This window comes from Pholcus phalangioides, unplaced genomic scaffold (assembly GCF_987345545.1).
Source record: "Pholcus phalangioides strain wild (caught in Gottingen) unplaced genomic scaffold, Ppha-v1.0 ptg000017l_1, whole genome shotgun sequence".
In the NCBI taxonomy this organism is placed as follows: domain Eukaryota; kingdom Metazoa; phylum Arthropoda; class Arachnida; order Araneae; family Pholcidae; genus Pholcus; species Pholcus phalangioides.
In genome coordinates this window covers 38,918,335-38,944,658 of record NW_028301610.1, presented here as the reverse complement: position 1 = coordinate 38,944,658, position 26,324 = coordinate 38,918,335, and the positions used below count along the sequence as shown (strand labels likewise).

Sequence of the window (26,324 nt, the reverse complement as noted above, 5' to 3'; positions counted from 1 at the left end):
AATAGAGATTTAAACTCTTAAAACGGGAGACAACATTTTTATCTGTTTCCAGATACCAAAAACAAATATTTAAATCAATTGTTTGGCCATTAACATAATAGCCTGACAAAAACTATATATACATGAGAAAAAAAAAATATACAATGCCCACATAAAAAATGTTTATGGTTGTCTTATTCTAAGTATGGATAGCTTCTCAATTTACCCCAACATGTTTATTGTATTTCTTTTTAAAAATTAATTAATTTAATTTGAAAAATAAAATCAACTAAAAACAGAAAATAAATTTAATTTGATTTTTTAAACTGAAAAATTTCAAGTTCTTTCTACTAATGCATAATTTTAAGTTTGCGCCTAAAGCAGGAACAAAAAATAGTGCTGTTCCGAATTTTGCTCCCCCACTGACCAAAATCAATGATGAATGATTGTCAAAGAGAGAATAAATTCTGTATTTCTCGGTCCATTATCTTGAGCCTTAGACCTTGTCTGCACAAAATACACTGAAGAGCCAAAAAAACTGGTGAAGGCATGCGTATGCAAATAAAGAGATATGGGACCAATCAGAGTACGGCGCTGCGGTCTGCAATGCCTATATAACACAACAAGTGTCTGGCATAGTTGTTAGATCGGTTACTGCTGCTACAATGGCAGGTTGTCGAGATTTAAGTGAGTTTGAACGTGGTGTTATAGTCGGTGCACGAGAGAGAGGACATAGCATCTCTGAGGTAGCGATGAAATTTGGATTTTCACGTATGACCATTTCACGAGTGTACCGTGAATATCGGGAATCTGGTAAAAAATTAAATCTACGACATCTCTACGGCCGGAAAAAGATCATGCAAGAACGGGACTAACAACGACTGACGAGAATCATTAAACGTGACAGACGTGCAACCCTTCCGCAAATTGCTGCAGATTTCAATGCTGGGCCATCAACAAGTGTCAGCGTGCAAACCATTCAACGAAACATCATCGATATGGGCTTTCGGAGCCGAAGGCCCACCCGTGTACCCTTGATGGCTGCATGACACAAAGCTTTACGCCTCGCCTGGGCCAGACAACACAGACATTGGACTATTGAGGACTGGAAACACGTTGCCTGGTCTGACGAGTCTCGGTTCCAATTGCTTCGAGCTGATGGACGTGTACGGGTATGGAGACAACCTCATGAATCCATGGACCCTACATGTCAACAGGGGACTGTTCAAGCTGGTGGAGGCTCTGTGATGGTGTGGGGCGTGTGCAGTTGGCGTGATATGGGACCCCTGATAAGTCTAGATACGACTCTGACAGGTGACAGGTACGTAAGCATCCTGTCTGATCACTTGCACCCATTCATGTCCATTGCGCATTCCGACGGACTTGGATAATTTCAGCAGGACAATGCGACACCCCACACATCCAGAATTGCTACAAAGTGGCTCCAGGAACACTCTTCTGACTTACGACACTTCCGCTGGCCACCAAAATCCAGAGACATGAACATTATTGAACATATCTAGGATGCCTTGCAACGTGCTGTTCAGAAGAACTCCCTCTTACTCCTTCGGATTTATGGACAGCCCTGCAGGATTCATGGTGTCAATTACCTCCAACACTACTTCAGACATTAGTCGAGTCCATGCCACGTTGTGTTGCAGCACTTCTGCGTGCTCCCGGGGGCGCTACACGATATTAGGCAGGTGTACCAGTTTTTTTGGCTCTTCAGTTTAGAACACCAGTGGTGCATATTACTATTGCCATTGGTAGTGGTTGCAAAGCACTGAGACAAGTTCTGTATCTCCTTCATTCTGAGATAGTAGTTATGTGGGATTATGACAAACACAGTAAATAAACGCAGGACTAAATCAAGCATTGAATAGAAAAGGGAAGTGGAAAGACAGTGATGTAGTTAACATGCCCCTATTTTCATAAGGGGTAGGGCTTATTCATAGTTTTGCACACACATACAAAAATTATTGCTTAGACTGGTTCTGTCGAACTATTATTCTTGAAATTTACTTGTAAAACTGAGTTCAATTATTAATTGAATCATTATGTAAGCAGGTATGAAAATTCATTTCTGCTTAATTTATTTTTTATTTTTTTTAGTTTGAAAATTCTCAATCTATTGGTACTGAAACTTCACTGCTAGAAGACTCATTTGGAAGGAATCATACATATTTACGTATATCTGTTACAGAACTATGTAATTTGAGATGTAAGGTCTTTCTCTGTGTTATACTACTGAATAATCTCTAACAATACAAATTGGTATTTCCTGGATACATGAGTCTATGCTGGGTGTTTAAAAAATGAGTTCCCCTTTTTAGAGTCCTCTGGAAAAAAAGTCTGGTGATCAAATTATTCTGAAGCTTGTTATTCAAACAATTTAAACTATAGCGAAGAGATTTAGAAGTTAATTCAAACTTTATCATCATGCTTTGAAATGTCACAGCATTTGTTATGGGATCTGGCGCAGCCCTTCAAATCTTATCTCCACTAATGCATTTGTAATGGAAATTTGTTTCTGTCAAATTTCTGTCATATTCATTCTCTATGGATTGATTTGCTGAAATATGAAGTTTCAGGAAAGTCTGATTACTAAATGGCTTTCCAGCAATATCATTGAAGCCAGGGGTGTTGTGAGTACTCTAGCACACACAGTACTTTATAGCCTAGGGTAGAGCACCCCCAGCATAAATTGGAAAGTCACAATCTATAACATAACTTTTGAATGGTGCTGAAACTGAGCACCCACAGGTCTGAAACACTCAAAAGTCGATCTGTCTTCATATCTTATAGTTTAGTTGGTAGAACACTCGTCAGGTGAACAAAAAACCAGTGTTTGTGTTTATTTCTAAACCACCTCGTTGGGTATTTTGCCTGTTGTGGCCTTGTATTTGTATATATTGCTGCCCATTCCAGAGACCTTCAAGTAGGGCAACTTTCACTATAAAGTTTTCCTACTTTCAGTGGTGTCAGAGCCAGGGGTACTGTGGGTGCTTGAGCACCCTCAAAATTTTCTATCATATTGCAGAGAACCCCCAGAATCAATTCAAAAATCAAAATATCCTACTTAAAACTCAAGTATCCTGCACACACAGGTATAAAACACTTCTGATGCCCCTGCCTACTTTCTTCTAATTACATAATTAGAAGTAAAATATTTATCATAAGCAAAGTGACATATTACCACTTTATAGATATGAATAACTTTGAAAATAAAGAAAAATTAATCCATAATCTAGAATCTCTCTGGTCCAAAGAATTTTGAATGAACGAGTTTCTACTGTATTTCACTTGGATTTAATTCAAACTATTTATTTTAAGTTATTTTAATCCAAATATCTCTGGTACTGAAGTTTTTCATTCATTTAATGTTAATAAGTTACTTTGTTTTTAAATTTAAAAAAAAACCCATCAGATTATAATCTGGAAAAAAAATTGTTTGGATTTGAAGAAAAAAATGTATATATATTTTTTTAAAAAAAGGTCAGTATTGCATGCCTGAAGATGGAGTGACGTTGACTCCAAAGCCAAAACTGCTGAAAACAGATGAAATTCTTCAACTTGCTGAGCTTTTTGTTAAATTAGGTGTTACAAAAATACGGCTCACTGGAGGAGAACCACTTGTAAGACAGGACATAATAAGCATTGTTGGTAATGAAAATTTCTTTATTTAAGTAGACAATAATGCAGTAAAAGTCCATTGTAATGACAGTTGTAGAAAAAATTATTATAACAGATTTTTCATTATAGTTAGTAAATTTAAGTTTTTTTGCTTTGCCTGGTAACAAATTATAGGAAATTCCTGCTTTAATTCTGTATTCACGAAACGATTTAGCCAATGGTCCAAACAATTAAAATTCTCAGTTATCATCTCTCTGCTCAGCTCCTTCAAGTTAGGCTGAAAGAGATCTGAGGAATGGGATAACTCCGGCAGCAGAGTTCTGGTGTTCATTCATGCTCAACTGCATGGCTTTATGGACTCATAAAAGTCTTTATACTAATAAGGGAAAAATCCTTATTGTAAAATCATGGCAATGGTTTAAAATGTTTTGCATTCTGATTCCTTCAAGCATAAAATTGTCCAGTCCTTTGACTAACTAAGGATTTTAAGCTAATGTTTCCCAACCATTGTGATATCATAGACCTCCTGTAATGAAAGTCAATGCACCAGAGACCCTTTATGGTGCCAGTCAATGCTCTGTAGCACCCTGTAATGTCAGAAGGTCACTTTCGATGCCCCCCCCCCCATAAAATCCAAAAAATATATATTTTAATATAATTTACATGCCCTCTTTACACCTGAGTCAAAACAGACTATTAAAATTTTTTCTTTTTGATTGATTTGTGTTTATTGTATGCAGAAATTCCCTTTAAAAAGAAAAAAAAATTAATTTAGGTCGCTATCTTCACTAGGACCATTTGAGTTAGATAGGCTACACAGGATTTTCTCAAGGGTGGGAGAGTTTAGTTTTTTTCCTTCTGAATTGGAGGGTGGTTTTGGGGTTTACATTTTTTTCCTGCAAAATAACACCATAATCTTAGCTCTAAATTGGATTTGCATACGGCAATGTAGATACACATATGTGTACCTCAGGTTTTAACTTGAAAAAAGACTCATTAAAAACCATTTAAAACTGCTAAAAATGAGGTACACATATATTCTTCACATCTTCACTCTAGAGGTACTCATATATGTACCTCTGGAGCAAATAAGTTAATAATCAAATTTATTACAATTTCACAGCAAAAAAAGTGGCATTCATGCAACAGTAATCAATGAAAATGATCCAGTAAGCCCTTACAAAGTAATAGACATCCGGGACCACAGGTTGAAAAACACTGCTCTAAATTGTAAGTTCAAATAAACCCTTGCTGTGAAAAATTACAATAGTTTCCAAGTCACTCAAAGTGAAAAAAGTCTAAATTGCATGAAGTTGAAGGGCAAACACTACCCTTGATGTTGGTAAATTTGAGTACATTTTTGTTCAAATATTTATTGTTAAGATAATTTTGTACCTTTAACACTAGCTCCTTGATGATGCATTGCAAATTACTCATAATAGTCAGATTCTCATTATAGGCCATATGCATTATATCTTCTTTTTACTAGATCAGCTAATGTTATCAGCACATTGTATGATGTGAGGGTGCTATTTCATATGATACAGGTTGGCATTCTAAAATCCTGCAACCCCCATGCCTGAAAAGCACCAGTTTTTGAAAATGCTGAATTTTGAATGGTGCCATGCATGCTCACTCAATGAATGGTCTGTGGGCTGAATGTGGCGTGCCATGTCAAACCAAATTTGTAAAAAATGAACTGAGTGACATATTCCCAGATTATTCTAGTGTCTCCTTGGCACATCTGCAGATCACTCAAGTGACCTGCAGTGAAATTCCCTATTGCATGAGTGACCTGCGGTACATTCCTAGATAACTTAATTGACCACAGCATATTTACAGATGATCGCGGCACTTTTTCAGTTCACTTGAGTGTCCCATGGCACATTCCCAGACCACTTTAATGACCCGCTGCATATTTACAGATCATTGAGTGACCTGCGGTACAGTTACAGATTACTGAAATGGCCTAGGGCAAAATTCAAAATCACTCAAGCACCTTGGGGCACAATTAAAAGATTTCTCAATTTCCCTGTTGCACATTTAAAACATCTCTCCATTGCCCTGTAGCACATTTAAAAGATCACTCAAATGATTTGTGGGACATTTACAGATCCTTTAAGTGACTCGTGACATGTTTTCCAATCAATTAAGTGGCCTTCCTTCTCTCCTAAAAGTTGAACACCTTTGTGCTATGCTGTATATATTTTACAGAAAAGGACGTACCTGTATAGTCCTTTGAAAAAAGAAAATTAAACACTAAATGGAAATTAAATTATAATCATCATTTGATCATTTTTGTCGCACCATGGTCATTTTCTGCACACAAGGGTTAATGAGACCAGGACCTACAATTTATTGTAGATTTCAAACGGCAGGCTTGTTTTTATACTCATCGAGAGGTTGGTGCACTAACCCCTCGATGGGGGACTCCCTGCAGTAGCAATTTTTTTTGTGGTCATGTCTCTGTTTCTGTTGTACCCCTGTGTCAGGAAAGTTTTCTGACAAGGATGAACCAGGTATTGAACTCGCGACACTTCTAAACATCCTTTGGTACATTAGGGGAGTATCTTATCGGCCTGGGCTACCGCGCCATTTAATATTCATCAACTAAATAAAACAGCTCAATAAAAATTTGGTTCAACTGAATGCAGAAAACAGTGGCATGAAAATGTAGTAAATTTAATCCGAAAACCACATGCTGGAGAAATCTGAAAGAACCAGATTATGGATAGCCAGATTTTTTAATGTCAACCTGATGTGAATCAGGGCTGGATTTTTAACTCGTTAATCAAAAAATTTTAATTGATTGATCGACTGATTGAGTTTTTAAATTATCATAAATATTTTCAAATGCTACATAAATAAATTTTCAATTACTACATAATTTTGTTTTACTGATTGAGGCTATAAAAATATATTTTATTAATTTCACGCACTTATTGGCTAGATATAAAAAAATATAGAAATAGATTTAAAAATTCAGACTGCTTGAGACAATTTAATATGCTGAACATATTTATAAAATCCTGGAATTTCTTTAATTGGTTCTTGTTTTTATTAGAAAACCAGTTATTTTAAGTTAATCACTGATTTCAAAACTACTTTAGATCTTCATACTTTTACTTTTTTCACTGGAAAATGGTACTGGAGTGATAGGGGCCTGATGTTTCCAAATATGAAAACTGCTGTGTTCACAGTGATGCCAATAATAAATTTTGATCTTGTCTTCTAAAACTCTCATCTAGCTCAATTTTGAACTGAAATCATTGTTGGTTTTCGTTGAAGTGAGATGTTAAAAAATTTGATCAAAATGTTGGTTCAAATATTTTTAAATATAGTCAATTATCTGAAATTTTATGTATAGGAACATATTTTATGACATCTACCATAATCCCCTGCATCAGCCGGTGTACCCCAAAAATTTGTATATCGACTTTTTGAATGTCGTAGTCTGGTCCATTCCCAACATGCCATGAAAAGCATGGTTTAATAGGTTTACATGATACATCCATTCAGCCTGAAGACTGATATCAGTCTTCAGGTGAATAAATATGTGAATTGGAATAAAATAGTATTTTTGCTGTAGCAAGCATGTTTTTTTCCACAGATTTGATAGCGGTAAAAAAAATTAAACATTTATTAATCTTTCTAACCTAATTATCACCAGCTTTATATAAAATACACATGCTTTGTTGTTAATTTTTTTTTTTTTTTTTTGCATATTAAGAGATCAAAGAAATATGCAGTCACTTTTATATCACAATATCATGTTTTGCGATGATCTTTTTTGATTGTTTTTTGCTGTGCAGATTCAGTTCTTAAATACATGATCAAAGAATACAAAAATACTTCATGGTCTACTAATTTTTTCATTTAGCTCATCTACTGCAACCTTTCATGCACTCCCAGATTCTACTTTTATCTTTCAAGTTTTTTGACAGCAAAAGGAAACGACTGAACATCATATTTCAAATCAAGACATTTATTCAAATCACAAAAAAACATGATTACAGAATTTAGTAAGAACACCTTGCTAATGTTATTAAATTTTAGTATATTATTAAGAGACGAATATATCACAAAAACATTTCCACATATCATTGTTGCTTTTATCTGAAACCGGTCTGGAGCTTTGGCATAACTAGAAAATAGAAGAGTTGATCCACTTTGCCCAAGAATATTGAGAAGACACCAACGAATAAGGCAAATACACAAAAAAATAATAAAAGTCCTAACGGCACCCATTGGTGTTGAAATGCATTAGGACTTTTATTATTTTTATTGTGTATTTGCCTTATTCGCTGGTGTCTTCTCAATAACTAGAAAAGCTTCATTTCCATGCGACTTCCCAAGTGCAACAGCTTCCAACTGGATGTCTTCTGAGAAATAGACCCGACAGAGGCTGATTCACAATATTTTCGAAGTGGATGTAATACGATGGAGATCGAGGCGCATTATTTGGAACTAGCTCAACATCGGAACCAAGTAATGAATCTGGCCAGGCAAGTGATATAAGTGCATAGGTGAGACGTTGACCATCGGACGTCAGCTCAGAGAACGCCAAAGGACTCAGTTTGCGGAAGGTTTGAAGTCAGGTCACAACGAGGCAGACGTTGAGGATAGCTAGAATTGACCCATCCATTCGACGTTGTTGACGATACCAAATTGATCAGCATCAGCGACACTAGGTGTTGAGATTTTCCATTGTCACTGGGTGTGCATTAGGTCCCCAGCACGACCCAACTCACATGGGTAAAAGGCTTAGATCCCGGGAGGGACAGAGCCTGGGTTGTGTCTGGTCTGTCGGGTGTGCATTAGGAAAGCTAAGTCACAGCTCTCATTTGAAGTTACTGTTAATTCATAAAAGAAATCCGGACCTGCCGAGATACAAACGCGAATTTAGGAAAACATTACGGGATATAATTCCGAGCTTAAGGCTAGATGAAGTTTTGTTACATTTAAGCTGATACGTGAAACATTAGCACCACTGTGCTACAACATTGGAGAACTAAGCTCATAAAACGAGTGAAATGAAATGCCATTGTTCAACAAACACAATCCGTATTTATACTGATCATGAAATAAAATATTCTCAGTCCACTTGGACCACGGAAACACTTCGTCACAACAAGAAAACTATTATGTCACACAAGGTACATTTCAATATAATTTACATATAGTTTCAGAAATATTATTGTAAACGACAAACCATCGTTTGGCAACATGCTAGGTGAACTGACGAGAGATTAATTTTGATGGGACATTAGAAGCCCGACCTGCAGTCTCATCCTCGTCTAGCAACTGGAAAACTCCAGCCAAAAGACTAAGCGGACGAACTAGCCCATACCGAAATGCTAGCAAGACCACCTGTGGTTTCCGGTAGCTAAGCAGTCCCTGGGGTCTAAAGGTAAGAATTTACTCTTGATATTAAGATTAGTAAGAAAAACATGACCCGGAGGCCATTATGTTACACTACGTCCTGCTTGCCGGTTGCGCATGGAACATAGTTGCTTCACACAATGATATCTTTTACTACCTGTTACCTGTGGCTTCACTCGTGTGGATTTGGTAATCTGAGGATTGCTCAGCGATGATTTTTCCCCATATAACATTTTAATCCCTCATGAACCCCTTCTGGATTGAATTTTCAGAAATCCTGTTTTAGTGAGTCTGTATATTATAATTCCATATTCTCTAAATTCATTTTTATAGCTTCAGTGATTTGGACTGAGCGATGATTTCCCCACATAACTCTGGACCCCCTTATATATTCAATTTTGAAAAGACCTTTTTTAGTGAGCTTCTACATTACAAAATAAAACTACTGACCAACTTTCATATTTAAAGCTTCAGCAGTTTGAACTCGGCATGATTTCTCTATGTAACCTTTGAATGGGCCCCTTAGGAGTCAAATTTTCAAATACCCCTTCTTACTGAGTTTTTACGTGATAAAATAAAAGTATTTACCAAATTTCGTATTCATAGTTTCAGCACTTTCAGCTCAGCATGATTTATCTACATAACTTTTCAACCCCCCTTATGGGTCGAATAATGAAAAGCCCCTTCTTAATGAGTCTTTACATCATAAATTGAAACTACTGATAAAATTTCATATTTGTAGCTTCAGTGATATGTGATTTTTTTTTGACAACAAAGTTTAACTCCAACTCTAAGTAACTTTCTACCCCTTTATGACCCCCTCAAGGGTAGAATTTTGAAGAAGAAAAAAAACCTTAGTGAATCCTTACATCATAAAATGAAACTATACTAGCCAAATTTTGTATTTATAGTTTGAATGGTTTTGGCTTGGCATGTGATTTCTCTATATAGCTGTTGAACCCCTTATGACACCATTAGGGGTAAAATTTTGGAAAACCCCTTCTGACGGCCTTATTCACCAACAAAGTTTAACTGCAATCCCAGGTTAAAGGATTAGAGATCGAAACAGATTGGTTAAATTCAGGATTTTAACCAATCTATGTCAATCTCTAATCCTTTAACCCACGATTGTAGTTTAAACTCTGTCGGTAAATATGGCCATTAGTGAGTCTTTACATCATAAAATAAAACTATTGACCAAATGTCATATTTATAGCTTCAATGGTTTTGGCTCAGTGATGAATGAATCAGTCAGTCAGGACACTGTATTTTATATGTATAGATTATGAGAGAGTCAACCACACGTTGTCAAAGTCCATTAACGATTGCTCATGTTTTTAGTTGTCCATAACATGTTCATGAGTAAAATGACCATTTTAATGAGTCGTAGTAAAATGACTATGACCACTTTTGGTCATAGTCGTCTTTCACTTCATGACATTTTAAATGAGCACTGCAATGCATCTCACATTTTTAAATTCATCAAAATCATTGGTCTTAACAACAAATTATAGTTGTTTACAATCTAAATCATTGTTTTACATTTCATGCATCATTGCTTGTTGTTTTGTTTTTTATCATGCATAATACATACATTTACTTTCCTGACATGACAAGAAAAATTTCATCTTATTTTTTTTATTGGTAATTTGTTTTGGCACAGTTTGACCTAATTGATTCTAGCACCAAAAAAACAAAATCCAATATAATCTACAGGAATGAATATGATTAGTATCCAACATTTGCAATAAATCAAGATTCAAAGTTTGAACTATCTCCAAATAAAACACAAAGGATTTTAAGATATAAAGAACAGAGAAGCCTCAAATCAGCCAATTCAATTGATTCTTAGAGATCAGATATTTAAGAATTTTCCGGTATCTGACTCGAATTTCCCAGCATGCCAGAAAATACGGGTATTTTTGGCATGCTGGTTTTCCTGCTGTCTCTCCCAGAATGCCGGCTGATGCTGGGAATATGGTTATCAGTTTTTTAAATAGATAAAGTTAAATTATAAACTTTTAATAGAAAATTAATTGGATTAAAAAAACTTAATTTTTCAAAATTAATCGGATTGATTGAATTGATTAATTTAACTAAATTTTTAAGTGTTATTAATAATTGATCGATTAACTAATCCCATTAATCAATTAATTGTACTGGTCCTGATTTGGATGCTGCTGGTACTCCATGACATTTATGCAGCATAGTTTCATACAAGAGACATTTATGTGCAGTTGTATTGTTGTGTGCTTTGTGTAGTGTGCTGACCTTACTTTTATCAAGCTAATGAGCTTTAAATGAGTTAGAAGTTTTATATTTTTATCAATCAGTTATCATATTTGTGTGATAAATTACTTATTCATTTATGTATTCATAGAGCATTTATCAAAATTACAAGGATTACAGACCATAGGTATTACAACAAATGGAACTCTTTTGCACAGGCTTCTGCCAGATTTGAAAAGAGCTGGTAAAATGCTTTCCATTTTTTTTTAATTTAATTTTTTTTTATTTTATTCTCAGTTGTTACATAGGCCTACTTGTATTGATTATGCATAGATGGGGGCTCTTGGCTTTGTCTTTCAGAGACTAATCAATCTGAGTTAAACTGATGAATGCTTGAAAATGTCTTTTTATGTTTGAGAATTGAGTACTGGTATGCATTATTATGGCGACTTCTAAAAGTTACAGCCACTGTTATTGTTTAACATTTTCCTTCTTTCAAACAGGAGAAAAAAGTTAGGATCCATGGCTTATAATAGGTTCCAAGGTGAGCCTAAAGGTTTTTAGACATAAGAAAAAGCATAGTATTCCCGCCCATGATGTAGCATGCCAAGAAAATGGAGGGGCACCAGTTTTTCAATTTGGAATAGTTTGCGATTTCCGGCATGCTTTGGGTGGTCAAATCATGCGACTGAGAAATCAGGACAAACTGGGACATAATGTAAATTGGCTGATAAATACCAGGACATCTTGAAAAAAACTTTTTCAGAGAGCATTGTAGAGTATCACACAAATTTCAAGGCAATGGCTAAAATTAGTTATGGGCAATAAAGTCTGGACCTTGTATGGTTTTGTTCACTGTTTAATATCACGAAATTTCAATATAATACAAATATTGTTTTAATATTTCTATGTAGATGCTCATGTGAAAAATGGTTGTAAATAAGAAAAATACTTCACGTGGGAAAAATTTCTTAATAATTTTTTTTAAATCAGTTCTAAACTTTACTTCTAATCATCTGTACATATTAAATAACATGTCTTGACTGATTCGTAATTGCTGAGCCAAAATCGCTGAAGCTATAAATATGAAATTTGATCAGTAGTTTTATTTCATATTGTACTAAGAAGAGATTTTTCAAAATTCAACCCCTAAAGGGTCATAAAAGGGTGGAGTGGTTCAAAGTTCATATGGAGAAATCATCACTGAGCTGAAACCGATGAAGCTATAAAAATAATTAATTTGGCCAGTAGTTTTATTTTATCACGTAGAGACAATAAAAAAAAGAACTTTTCAAAATTCAACCCTTGAAAGGATTCTTAAGGGGGAAATTTCAGATTACGAAATCCATGAAAGTGAAGCTGCGGGTAACGGCTAGAGTTTCAAAATGTACAAGTTCAGTTGTTGAAGCACTGCATAACTTTTTGCACTTGGACATTCTCAAAATTATAACATACATGATAACAGCACCACAACCAGTGTTTTAGTCAACCAATGAGTAGGTTAACTACAAATAGCCAACAAATATTTTGTTTGCTATGTTTAATCATATTTTTTGGGTTTGTCTTTATGATTCAAAAACGAAAAACATGAAGCAAAAAATATTCTAAAACAACTTTAAATTTCTTATATTGTTTCTTATCTAGCTTTAGCATCACTGTTAATATGCCTTAACCACGATTAGTGTTGTGTAGGGATTGTGACAGAAAGTTTCCCCAAGACTGGATCTTGAATCCTGCGATCTATGCAGTCGCAGGGGGGCGCCCATTCAAGGGGGCGATTTTTAAGGTTTTGTTTCAAAGATGAATATTTTCAGAGAAAATATTACTATACAATACAGCAATAAGGACAACAAGGTTGAATCTTTGCGAATTGACAATGGTGATATAACATATGTCCATTTGGCACCAAACGTGGTGAACTGAGCTGAGAGCGATAGAACATTTAATGGACACCCCTTCCCCACAAAAATCGACGGCATCAATGGCGGACTGGTGCTAACTTCGCGGTACAGCCGCAATCGCTCCTCGCTAGGGTTTTTCTCCCGTCATCTCGCACCTAAAATGCACCTGAGTATTTTCCGTGAACCTTGCCACTTTTTCCGGGATCCCTTTGCAAACGAGCCAATTGTTGCTAGCTGAATACATTTATTTTATCTGAAAATAATTTTTGGGTGTCTATGTTACTTTAAGGCATACCAGGTACATTTTCAGGCTATTCATACTGCTGTCATCTTTGAAAGAAACATTCATGAACAATATGCAGGTTACTCATTAATAATTGTTGTATCCTTCAGGTGTATTGTTACTCCAGGATGTGTTAAATTTCTATGGCACCTAGACATGATTTTTTTTTTTAGGAAAGTTCAAGGAAAAAAACTATGGATGACTGACAGGATCAGGGAAAGAAAGATGGGTTGATCAGTCAAAATCTTACTCTACATACACTATTTTACATCTGTATTCATGTAGGCCTATATATGAGAAATTCTTCTGTAGATTTCTGACAATAAAGAGGTAGAAATATAGTTGAGGAAAGACAGTCAAGCCTCGCTATCCTAATCAAATGTATGATGCTGTATATGAAGCCTCCCAAGATCAAAAACTTGACGCTTTTAGCAAAAGCACTGCTTTGGGAATTTCTCAAAAATTGCAGAGTTTCAAGTTCCTTTGCTTGAAACTCTTGAGGGGGGGGGGGTTCTAACCCACCCACCCTTGAGCCAAGATTATAGTGTTATTTTGCAGGGAAAAAAAGTAAACCTCCCCCCAGAAGGAAAAAAATCTGAAACCCCCCCCCCCCTCGAGAAAATTCAGCGTATGCCTATGGAGGCCGAACCAGGTAGGAGCAAATATTAGTGATTCTCTGTCAGAGTACTGGGACTTACATTATCTGCTCGGGGGGGGGGGGGGGTGACAGATGTGGCAGTGATTCCAATAGTGCCAAGGGGTAGTAGGGCATTTAGGAGTAGGATCCAGCATTTCAACACAGGCCTGAAGGACATTTGTTTTTCTCTTGGGCAGGGCCTTCTTAAAAGTATCATTGGCTTTGAAGTTTGGAAAAGTGATTTTTCTGAGGATCTGCCAGGCAAGTTTACATGCTTGCTTTCGAAAATTTCAACCGGATCTATGCCCGGGTGGTCCCATCCGTTAAGACAGCACTGCTCTTGGGGGTCATATTTTTGGAGCTTCCTTGGTTTTACTGATAAGAGGCTTCGTTGGGATGGGATTCATTTGCATAGGGGTGTAGTGTGATAGGCCTTCTTGTGATGCACCCTAGGAGTAAACTATTTCCGAAGTCCTTAGTAACTACTACTCCGAATGAACTACTGGTCGGAGGACCGAAGGTAAAGACCGTTTCAACTACTGGTAGTTGAGAGGAACTATGAGGAACCATGCACTACCGGTCCTTAAGACCACATGTGACGTGATATAGTAATTAGACATTTTATTACATATAGTAACATTGTAATGATTGTCTAATTACATATAGTAATTAGACAATCATTTTTTCCTCACTGGTGGTGGCAGCGATTTCATGTTTACAACTGATTGTAAACAAACTTTTTTCCAAGGGATTTTTTTCTCACCATAAATTTTTGTCGCCCATGCTTTGCTATCTTTTTTTTGCACCACTACTGCTGTCATACCAGCTAGCATCCATAGTGCCATGTTTGATGTAGTGTGTGGACTGGAATATGTCTTAAGATTTTGGAGACCATACCTACAGATGGACATAGACTTGGTTGAAGGAGTGCAGAGAAAAGTTACTCATACTCTTTTTGGCACACAAGACTTGAGCTATGAAGAGAAACTTGATTTCTTGAATATGTTTACATTGAAAGAAGGCAGGTGTCCGGTGGATATGGTCGAGGTTATAATTTTCAATGGGATGGATCATGAGTTATTAATATATTGTCAATCAATTGCTTCAATAAGGGGAAACCAGTAGGTTAGTCAGGGATAATTCCAGGTTGCGGTGTCGCAGGGAATTTTTCCCTAATAGGGTTGTTAAATAGAATAGCTTACCTCTGGGTGTGGTGAATTCTAACACAATTGACACATTTAAAAAGAAGTACGATAAACATATCGGAATAAATCGAAGAGCTATTCATACTTGATAAGACAATCATAATCTTTTTTATGGGCAGTGTATTATATGTTATTAATTATTAGTTTTTTTACGTGATATATGCTTTTATATTGGGTTGCTGTATTTTGGTTATAATTGACATCCATATTTTTATGGGCATCTTTTTCCAGCCACCTCATTGGGTAATTGGCCTGTTGTGACCTTCGTGTTTGTATTTGTAAAACTCTCAACAGACCAGTTTTGTGACACTAAAACTAAGCCAATGTCTTTCAGGGAGGAAAAAAAGGTACCAAAAGTAGCAGTGCATTATAGCAAAACATTTGAAAATAGAAAGATTTATAAACAAGATTAGATAAAACTTGTGACAAAATAATAATGTTTAGTTGAAAACTAGTCAAAAATTTGTTTATCATGCATATTTTCTCAAATGAGTTATTCATTATAATCACACTCAACATAACGTAGGTAAAATTATGAAATCAAAGGGTTATGGGAAATACTTTGTTTTGTGTAAAAATTTGTTTCATCTTTGTTTTTTATAAGCACTTATATAAAAATCTCATTTAAGTTTTTTAAATATATGGAGTTATGTAATTATTACTGAATATTCAGGAAGAAATTATGTGAACATTTTAAAAATTCATCATTTAAAATAAGATTTAGGGATAAGACTTTCTTTGCTTGATTCTAGTTTTTTATTCTCGTGTTTTCTAGGTTTAAATGCAATAAATATTAGCTTAGATACGCTCATTCCTCAGAAATATGAATTTTTGAGTAGACGAACTGGATTAAATAAAGTTTTAGCAAGTATTGACCATGCTGAACAACTAGACTTCACACCAGTTAAGGTATGTTGCATAAAATATTAATGTTTGTAAACTATGAACGAGTTTTCATTTTCTTGTTACCTGAGGTGATTTTTCAAATGTATATGAATAAAAATATACACCATGTGTATAAATCAAGATGCCAGTTAGAAAAAGTGAACATGACCAAAACAGACTTTAAATCAAAATAACTTCTGTTTAACATGTGAAGGGTCCAGGGGTAAAACCTGTTATAATATTATGTTGATGGACAAACAGTTGATTTATTCATTTCTCTTTTTGGTATCTGGCAACAGATTATCAGTCAAGTATTTAGATTCAGAGTTTTGGCAACAGTATAAGAAACATGGATATTCAAGTTTAAACCATGGAGGTATTATGAAGTGGGGATGAAAATAGGTCTGTCATGTCTTGCCTTATGAGTAGAGCCCAGATTATATGCAAATGCGCATTAATGCATAAAATTGAAGAATTTTCAGAATAAGTACATATTTTTGGAAGTTTATTTAAGCGTAATCACACTTTTTTATGATTTTTCAAGTAAATATTGCTAATAATGCAGTAAAGCCTCTCTTTTGCGTTCACAGGATAAAAAAAAATTCGTTCCTAAAAGAGGAGTGGTCATTGACCAGGGCTTTGAAATTTATACTTCCAATATACAAGGGGAAAATATTAGTTGGCCGTAAAAGAAGAGTGACCGCATTTAACAGGTCTCCGTTGAGGGGGGGGGGTTACTATTATTTTTATAACATCGGTTTTTGTGTGCCGCAGGTGGAATTTAGTGAATTAATAGAGATGTTCGTATTTTCCAAACATCAAGTATTCTATTATTAAGGCAATTTCTGGAGATATGTCAAAAGCGTTCAATTTTTTCAGAAATAGTGTTGAAATTCTTTTGTTACTGGCATTTCGTTACTGAGCAGCTACAACAAACTAGAAATTAAAAATGCCTAAATAAAAAATGTGTAAACATTTTTTGCATATGCAGGTATATGAGGGGGATATTTTTTGTAAATGAAATATGTACTAAGAAATAGAAAATATTCATTTTAAAACTTTTTCATGATTTTTTAGTGTATATTTTGGGTTTTAATGCATATTTTGGCATTTTTAAGTGCATATTTGCATATTTTTAGAGCATATTTCGTCACTTTTTTAGTGCATATAATCCAGGCTCTACTTATGAGAAAATTCTTATAAAAAAGCATTAGGCACTTGCAATGTTTGTGCGAATGTAAAACGCGATAAATGCCAATAAAAAGCAACCAGGAATCCTTTGATCTTTGCTGTATTGCCTTCTCCACTAAATATTACCTCCATAATTTAAACAACAGATGTTGTCTCCCATTTTTAGTGTTTAAATCTCTCATCTCTATTAAGTATGTGTCTTACTTCAATTGAATATTCTATTTATAACTATTTACTCTCACACACATCATTAGTAGGAAGGATATATCAACAGATACAAATTCCTAGAGTTTATGGGTTACCGCATGCCGACTCTGGGTATGTGTGTGTGTGTGTGTGTGAGTGAGGGCAGAGAGGGGGTAGGTTCCTGAGTATGGAAACTGGCACAATTCAAGTCAAGCATTCAGTGGCAAAGGAGACTTGACACTGTAAATATAGGATAAAATTTGCATTCAGTTTCTATGGTGAGGCTTAGATGTAGTCAATGGGAAAATGCAATTGCCAGAGAATCCATTGGATGGATCATCAGCAGTGCCATGATTGTTTTAACAAATTCAATGACAGAGGGCATATTACCGAAAGCGATTAGATTTGACTGTGCTAGGGATGTATGGTTAGAGCTACACAAGCTATTTGAAGACACATCTGAAAATCAACTGTTCAACATTTGTTTAGAGTTCTTCCAGTTTAAGTGGTCATCAACTGAGGATATGGCAGCAAACTTATCCAAATTGAAGAATCTGTGGAATGAACTAAACAAAGGTTTAGAACACGATCAAACAAGAAATAAAAAAAAATGTTCTGCAGATGCTGCTGATATGCAAGATGCTCGTTCTCAAAATTATCGTGCCTTTAAAGCAAGTTGGTTACTCTTGAGTGAAGAAAAAAGAACTGTTGACGATTTAATGACACAGCTATGTTCTCATTAGTGGGAATTAAGGACAGACACACACGTCAATGAAAGTGAATCAGCTCACGAAGCACTAGTTGCAAGTTTCAAGCATATCCTGTGAGATACCTCTGCATCATGGCAACAGAGCTTTTTTCAAGAGAAAAACAAACTCAAAGTTGTAAAACCTCAGAAAATCGTATTTAGCCGACCACTACTGTGCATTAGAAGCTTAGTGGGTCCCAAACTCAAATTTTCTTGATGTCTTCCCGAAATTCTGGGTATTTTACAGACTATAGTAAGTCAGCAGCATCTCTGCCTTCCTAGATATAAGCATCAATATTTACAGAATAAAACCTTTGAATTCTTCAAATTCATGTAAAAAAAGAAAAGTACAAAAATCATAAAAAGTCACCAAAAATTGAGTGTGCACTTCAAATAGTGTTGATGCCACAGCATTTTCAAAACAGTCAAAATTAGTGCTCCAGCCATTTTAGTGTTAAGAAGAGAGTCTTACAATGCATCATTGTGCACCCAGGATTTGCTCATAAGACAGGTATATATTACAGGTATCATTTCTGGAGAAGAATAAATTAACTTTTTCCCCCTTTATTTCAAACTTTGATGTTTTACAAAATTTCCTATGCGAGAAGTAATACAGTTGGACCTCAATATAACAATAACTCTGATTCAACAAATTCCTTGATTTAAAAATTTTTTTCTTCCTGAACTTCTGACTATAATAAAGGTTAAACTACCCCATTTAACGAATAAAAACCCCCGATATAACAATTTCTTTTTATACAAATACAAAGGCCACAACCAGCAAATTTCCCAATGAGGTGACTGAAAATATTATGCCCATAAAAGATATGGATGTCAAACATAACCAAAATGTAGCAACCCAATATCAAAACATATATCGCAAAAAAAAAAAAAAAAATACACTGACCATGAAAAAAAATTATAGTTGTCTTATCTAATTATTTTAACTATCCTTTCTTTTTATTATTTCTTGTCACCCAAAACCAAAATCTGAAGACTTGATTTCCCAGGATTTGACCTTCTTTGGAGACTGGAGTGAGAGCGCTACGGTAATGAATATTATTATTTATTAAACATATTTACAAAGAACAAGAAATGTGACACGTTGATGGTACAAGGCGAACTCCACAGTTGAAAAAGAATTACACATCAACGCGGTCGAAGACAAACTTGTATCAACGTTCATAGATTGGTGGTGTCCCACAGAGAGAAAGACTTTTTCCTTATTCTCATCTGTCATCATCTGTGCTGCCATCCATCAGGTTTTTCTTGATGGCAGACACCACAAGACAAAAAAAAAGGGGGGGGGGAAGCAAAAATCTGTTTATTTTTAAGTCAAATAGAAATAAGGCCATTTATAGTGTGAGAAGGTTTCAGTAGCCAATAACTGTACATCAATGCCATAAAACATTCTGCTGTCTGCATGTTTAGATTACCATAAAGTAATAAAGTTGCATATTTCAAGTTTGTAGCAAGTTTTTCAAGCAAAGAATTATGAGTCATCAGAAGAGGAAGCATTTTCAGTTATGAAAAAAATGACAATTTCGACAGAATTTGATTAAAATGTTGGAAAATTTAAAATGTTGAAAAACCAAAGAAACCTGAGCAATTTTTTCATGCATCCTGACTTTATTCTTAAGTTTTTATCTTTTTTTCAAATTGTTTTCAGAAATAAGTTGTAACAGCAACCCCAAAATAAGTAGTAGCTTTTAAAATCTGCCTTTCCCAATGTGTTTACACTTCTGATCAATTTGACCTCGATTTAACGATTTCCTCCATTCAACCATTTTTCCAAAAATTCAACCCTATAAGCCCAGTTCACATGTGCAATAAAACATCCCGGGAAGTTCCCGGTAACTGGATTTCGCTACAAACCATTCACATGACGTTAAGTTTATGCCGGTAATCCCCCTCTTCTTTCCGGAAGTCGTCACTGGTTACGTGGGTTGAACGGAAGTGATTGATTCAATATGGCTGACGAAGGAGCTTATACTAGTTTTCGCGGCGCAAAGGATTATGGGAGAGAAGGTCGGTGTCGACCACTAATCCACCCCAAGAAAGATGGGCTTTTTTTGATGAGCTTCTCTCCCACCTTTTTCTTCCGTACGAGGGGAAAAAGTTGTCATGCCGGTAATTATCACCAAAGCAACCCCCAATCTTGCACATGTGAACGAGGCTATAGTTATCTTTATCAAATGCAATGAGTAGTCTTTAATTGGATCCTTAATAATACATCTTTAAGTCCATCAATTTTTCAGTTTCAGTTGTAAGTTTTATAATTTTCAATAAAACTAGTTTTCTCAAATGATAAACTTGGCAGCCATACCACTTGTAATAAATTATGCTGAAAGAAAAAAACTTGATCAACAACTGGAAATTACAAAAACTGTAAAGAGTGGTAATTTTTAAAAATTTTCTGAAATTTTTTTTTACATTTTCAGGTCAATTGTGTCATTATTCGTGGAATTAATGATGATGAGATTTGTGATTTTATAAATTTAACCAAAGATAAGGTTAGTTATATCCTTTTTTAATTTTTAGAGTGATTAAGTTATAATTATTCTTTTTAAAGCAATTAATCTCCATCCTCTATTGTTATAGAATATTATTAGAACAATGGTTTTAAAACTTTTTTGAATTGCATAGTTAGTTTGAGGAAGGGAGTTATATGAAGATGTTGCAAGAAAGATAACAGAAGAAGTTGATAAAGAACTGATGAATGGGAAGCACCAGGCTTTGCAAGGGATAAACTTGGAACTAAGCTTGAATATGTAGAAGGAAAGATAATAAAATTTGTCACAAGACTGCTCAACACATTTTAGATGAAGTTTTCATTTCCCAAGCCCATAAAGTGTTAAACATGGTTGGGGGCACAGTTTACCCACGCATTAAAACGTACCTGCACTACAATGGAATATATAGAACTTGTTTTCATTTATTCAATTAAATAATGAGAGACACAATGGTAGAAGCAGTGCATCAGATTTATTTATTTATACAATATTGTTGGCCCTGGGCCCTATGCAAGAGGATGTGAATGAAAATGACAAAGATATTGTTTGATATTGGACAAAAAACTAGTGATAATGGGGGATTCGACAATAGAGCTTGGGATTTTGTTTCATTCACCAATGGTATGAGGAAAGAAGCTGTATTTAAAGCAGTCAGTGGAAGCAAAAATAGGTTTTATTATAAGAGAATGGTCGAGTCTTCTGGAGATGTAGGATGGTTTGGCTAAGATACCAGAAGTATCTATGTTGAATTGACCATGGAAAATTATATATAACAATGTTAATCGAAAAATGAAATGAAGAGTAGAGAGATGGAGGAGACGAAGTTTGTTTCAAGTTCGGACGTAAAAGAAACGAAAGATGACCAGCAGTCGTGAGCAAATCAGTTGTATTTATTTTGGATTGATTCGAGTGTCTATATTACTGGAGGTGTAGGGGTCCCAGATTTCAGCGACATAGGAAAAAACGGGGGAGATATAAGTCTGGTAACAAAGTAGTCTGATATTCGGAGTGTTTAAGGAGGAAGAAAAGTTTGTTTAGACACTTCTGGTTAAAAGTTCTTAGACACTTTTGTTTTACAACACACTATCTTCAAAGTAATTAAGAGCATAATGAAAGAAGGAAACATACCAAAAGGGAAAAAAAAGGAATTTTGGTTATATTTTTTCAATACACACATGAAAAAGATTATGATAAAAAACTGTTCAAATTGCAGAAGTAATTGTATGTAAACCTTAGGGAACGCAAAACCCAACCTTTCAAGAGGTACATTGGTGGGTTGGGGTTTAGTGACATAGTGCAAATGGCTTTAGTGTCCAATCCTACCCCAAACAGTTGAAAAACTTCTTGACTTTTTTCAATATATCGTAAATTATGGTTTTGGACATTTTTTTTTATTTTATCTCATAATAAGTATACATAAACTGACATTTTTTCTTATAGTTGCATGAACGAAGAATTTTTTTTGTTATTTGTTTACACAAGGATATAACTGTTTTGTAACTTATTATAATAGAGAAAAATACATGCAAAGTCATACTCCTTCAGCTGGGAGTGACTTGGGTACACTACTCTACCTTGATGTTTCACTTATATATTTAAGCGTTTAAATACATAAATTTTGCTTTTATTACAAATATAAGTAAAGGGAATTATTCTTTTATGTCTACAATGTAAATCTTCCCAATCGAAGATGCCTGTTTTGGTGGTTTTATCTTTCTGAATACAGACAGAGTCATATGAATACTAAATCTCATCTTTCAGCTTTGGCCACTTCCAGTATTTACTATTTTTTCCATGGTATATATATAATATTCACCATCAGAAGTTACAGTAATCTGACCTAGGTATTTTCTTCCCTTATATTTGACTAAAATAAGTTGGGGTTGGGTCTACTTTGTTCTTCATAAAACTGTTCTTCAGTAGGAGTAAGAGCAGTATATGTTTATCTTTCATTTCTTGTGGTTCAGCTGCATTGATTTCAGAATCTTCTGGCATGAAAGGGCTGTCTTCACTTTCAGTGGTTATCTTCTCTCTTATGTGGTTTTTTTTTTTTTTTTTGGTTTGTAATTTGTACTATTGTTTGAAGCTTCCTCATGGTTTAAACTACTCAGGTCATCAACTGTTATTTTTGTTCCTGAAAAAACTAATATGAAATGTTGTGCTCAAATCACCGCCACAAATATTAAACATTTCACTAATAAAATAACCAGTATTCAACAAACTTACTTAATTAGACTAATTTTCATCCACAGTTAAAACAATAAGTATACTTACTAAAGCAAACTTCTATCAAGGCTGTAAGATGTAAGCACTGTAAACAAAGTTTTGCAAAGTTTTCATCAAACCCTAAAACACAGGTTATGACAAAAGTAGGTGAGGGAATAAAAAGGTGAGATAATTATGAGAGAGATCTAGGTACCATTTTTAATCATGGAGACTCACTCTGATGACTGGAATTGAAATCACCTTTCTAGTTCATTTATAGTGGCTATGGCGTCATCTAAAATAAGAAATTAGAATATGTACCCAGTCACCCCAGTTTACGGTATATCTAATGATGTATCAAGCAGTTTTTCTGAGCTAGCATGTTGATTCAGAAAAACTTCTTCTCAACATTATTTTTTTGCTTAATTTTTTTTTCATTTTAATCACTTCAAAACTGTTTTCCAAAGTGGGCAATATCGTTCCCTGGGAGGGAGGGGCAATGGAAAGGTCTAGAGGTGATAGAAGCTACGGGTATAACATAGGATTCTATGGGTTTGCTTTTGTTAGGAGGGGATGAGATCAAAAAAAATTCTGAAGAAGGGACAATGGAACAAAAGTTTGGTAAACTATGCTTTAAAGCAGTGGTTCCAAAAGCATGGGTCACGATCCCTTGGTTCATTAACCAGGGTGTCACAAGAGAACAACTACTTACCATACATATAATCGTGTAGTTTCATCAAATTCTACATGTACAATAATAATCAATAGATCAAGTTGATATTTTGTACAGAGAGGGGAGGAAGGGCATTAAAAGAAAGAATCGTCTGATTTAAAAATATGTATATTATATTTCAAAATTAAAAAAACAATAATTAATATGTGAATGTATAGGAAAATGTCTATACATCCTTAGAAAATGAACAATAATTAATGCTAGTTTATGAAGCTCTTTTGATGAAGAAATGGAATTAATAAAAATATTGGGAGGGCTCAAAAAAATCAGGAAGAAAAGGGAGTGGGTTAAAACATTATTGGAATACACCGGTACTCTCTATAATAAAAAATACCACTGTTATTAAAAAATAATTTTGTATAACAAAGGAAGGATAATTAACAAATCAACTAAAATTATTCTTCCTGTGGAGGAACCCAAAAATATTTTTTGGTCCACAGGATTCAAAGCTAAAAAGCATATGGGTAGTTTGAAATTTCATGATAAAACAGTTCTGCCAATCAAATACACAATGAAGTCAATCCCACTTATAACATTCTCATTTAGAACGTAATTCTCATTCTTTGATTAAAGTGTTTGCCTGCTTACGTTTTTTTTTAAAAACTTTATAAGCGCGATCCACTGTATTGAAAAACAATTTGATTTTATTCATCATTGATTATGGAAATTAAAACATGTTTATTAACAAAAAATCAGGAATGTCCCAGAAAAATGGGACATACGATCATGCTATGTGGAGGGTCACAAATGACAATTCTTCTCAAAAGGGGGGAGTCACACTTCAAAAATTTTGGGAACTACTGGTTTAAAGGATACACGCTCCATTGCTGCACATGCTCTTAACAAACCCAGTAATAAAAGTTCTGGAAAAAAATAATTCAGAATAAAATGGTAAGGAATTTGAAAGCACATCTGAGAGAGAAGTGAGATACAGTTAAACAGCAGAAAAATGATGTTTATGATCATGAGGTAGGGAGAAAAGTAAAGAAAAGATGGAGATCCAGGTGATGTTTATTGACATAGAGAAAGCATGTGACTATGTAACAAGGAAACTCCTATGGAAGATGATGATGATAGCAAACATAATCGAATCAATAATGAAACTTATTTATATAAGTAAAAAATCATATGCCGAGTGAAAAAAGGACCTAGAACATCTGAAGAATTCAAAACTGACAAAGAATTGCTGCAGGAATGTATTTCATGTCTCCTACTTTATTTAAAATATACATGGATGTTGTACTGAGGAAGTGGATAAAGACATGTCAAAAACTGGGAAGAATGATTGAAGAATAAAAAAAAAAATTCAGCTCAATGTTTGCAGAATAATTAGATCACAATAATGACAGTAATGGGATATGACAATTGAGCAATAATAATTAAATCATTATTAATCAAGATGAAAAAGATATTTAATACTCTTAATGAGAAAAGTCACTTTTACTTTTGGTTATTTGAAGTCTTAGATTATTCTGCGACATAAAATAATATATGCAAAGTTAACAAATAATTTACATTTATTCAATTAACTTGAGAGTGAAACTCTAAGTAACAGGTACATGAGAATATCGGTCAGAAACGTGAGCTCGCCAGACGACTCAACAGCCAGAGAGGGCACGCGTCACAATAGCAATCTCGAGGAATATTGCGTCGCCACAATACTTAGGTATGGGCACATTAACAACACTGGGAAAGGAAGATGTGTTGGATTCTTGCTGGATATATGCAGGCTTTGCCTGATCTATAGAAACAAAAACTTTCTTATTAATTTGTAAGAAAAAATTTTGAGAGTCCCTAGATACAACATGATATGGTCCTTGATATGGCGCAACCAATGGACGCCTCACAGCATCAGTCCGTAGAAAAACGTGAGAGCAGTCCTTCAAGTTCTTTGACATGAACATTGCTTATTTGGCATGGTTAGAAGCTGGTGTTGGTCTTACTTGGGACATGTGTTGACGAATCCTCTCAACGAATATAGGTGCTGGAGTGAATATGGGTGCTGGAACTGGCTGCTGACTTTGGAATGAGGATCGATAGGTGCAACTACGGTACTGTTTTTGGATACCTCACAGACTTTATCAGCAATAATAGCAAGTTTCTGAATATTTGTAGCTTCGTCATTGCAAAGAATCTGTTGTACATGCGAGGGTAACAGGTGGGTCCACAACATACAGAGTGCGCTTCCATTTAGTTTTCCACCGTTAGGGCTTTCAATTTCACAAAGTAATTGTGATGGGTGTTGATCACCTAAATGCAAATCATTGAACAATAATCTGAGTCTTGAACTTTTAGATTGCTCGAAATATGCAAGCACACATTTTTTGAGCATGTTATAGGTATCAATGGTGGGTGGCTGAACGATAATGTCACGGACACATTGTAAAACATTGGAATCGAATGACTCGACCACAGAATGGAATTTTGTCAAGTCATTAGAGATGTCAGAAATTAAAAATTGTGACTCCACTTGAGCAAACCACACGGCAGGATCCGTTTCCCAGAATGGAGTTGCCTTGAATGCGACATGGCACAAATTGAAAGCTCTTGCATTGACATCAGCTTGAGATCATTGATCCTGTTGTGAATTCGGATTTACCATGATGAATTAAGA

The 26,324-nt window shown here is 34.9% G+C and overlaps 1 protein-coding gene across 7 annotated transcripts in view; it reads left to right on the top strand.

Moving 5' to 3' along the window:
- Positions 1-26,324, top strand: part of Mocs1 (Molybdenum cofactor synthesis 1) — a 54,382-nt gene that overhangs the window by 2,429 nt on the left and 25,629 nt on the right. For 6 of the 7 annotated variants that reach the window (XM_089246188.1, XM_089246189.1, XM_089246192.1 and 3 more), the window contains exons 2-6: positions 2,092-2,200; positions 3,475-3,642; positions 11,375-11,467; positions 16,025-16,158; positions 20,701-20,772. In XM_089246188.1, coding sequence (XP_089102314.1) covers positions 2,092-2,200; positions 3,475-3,642; positions 11,375-11,467; positions 16,025-16,158; positions 20,701-20,772 — 576 coding nt within the window. The remainder of the gene's footprint in view (positions 1-2,091; positions 2,201-3,474; positions 3,643-11,374; positions 11,468-16,024; positions 16,159-20,700; positions 20,773-26,324) is intronic. The other variant, XM_089246190.1, reaches the window with a different exon arrangement.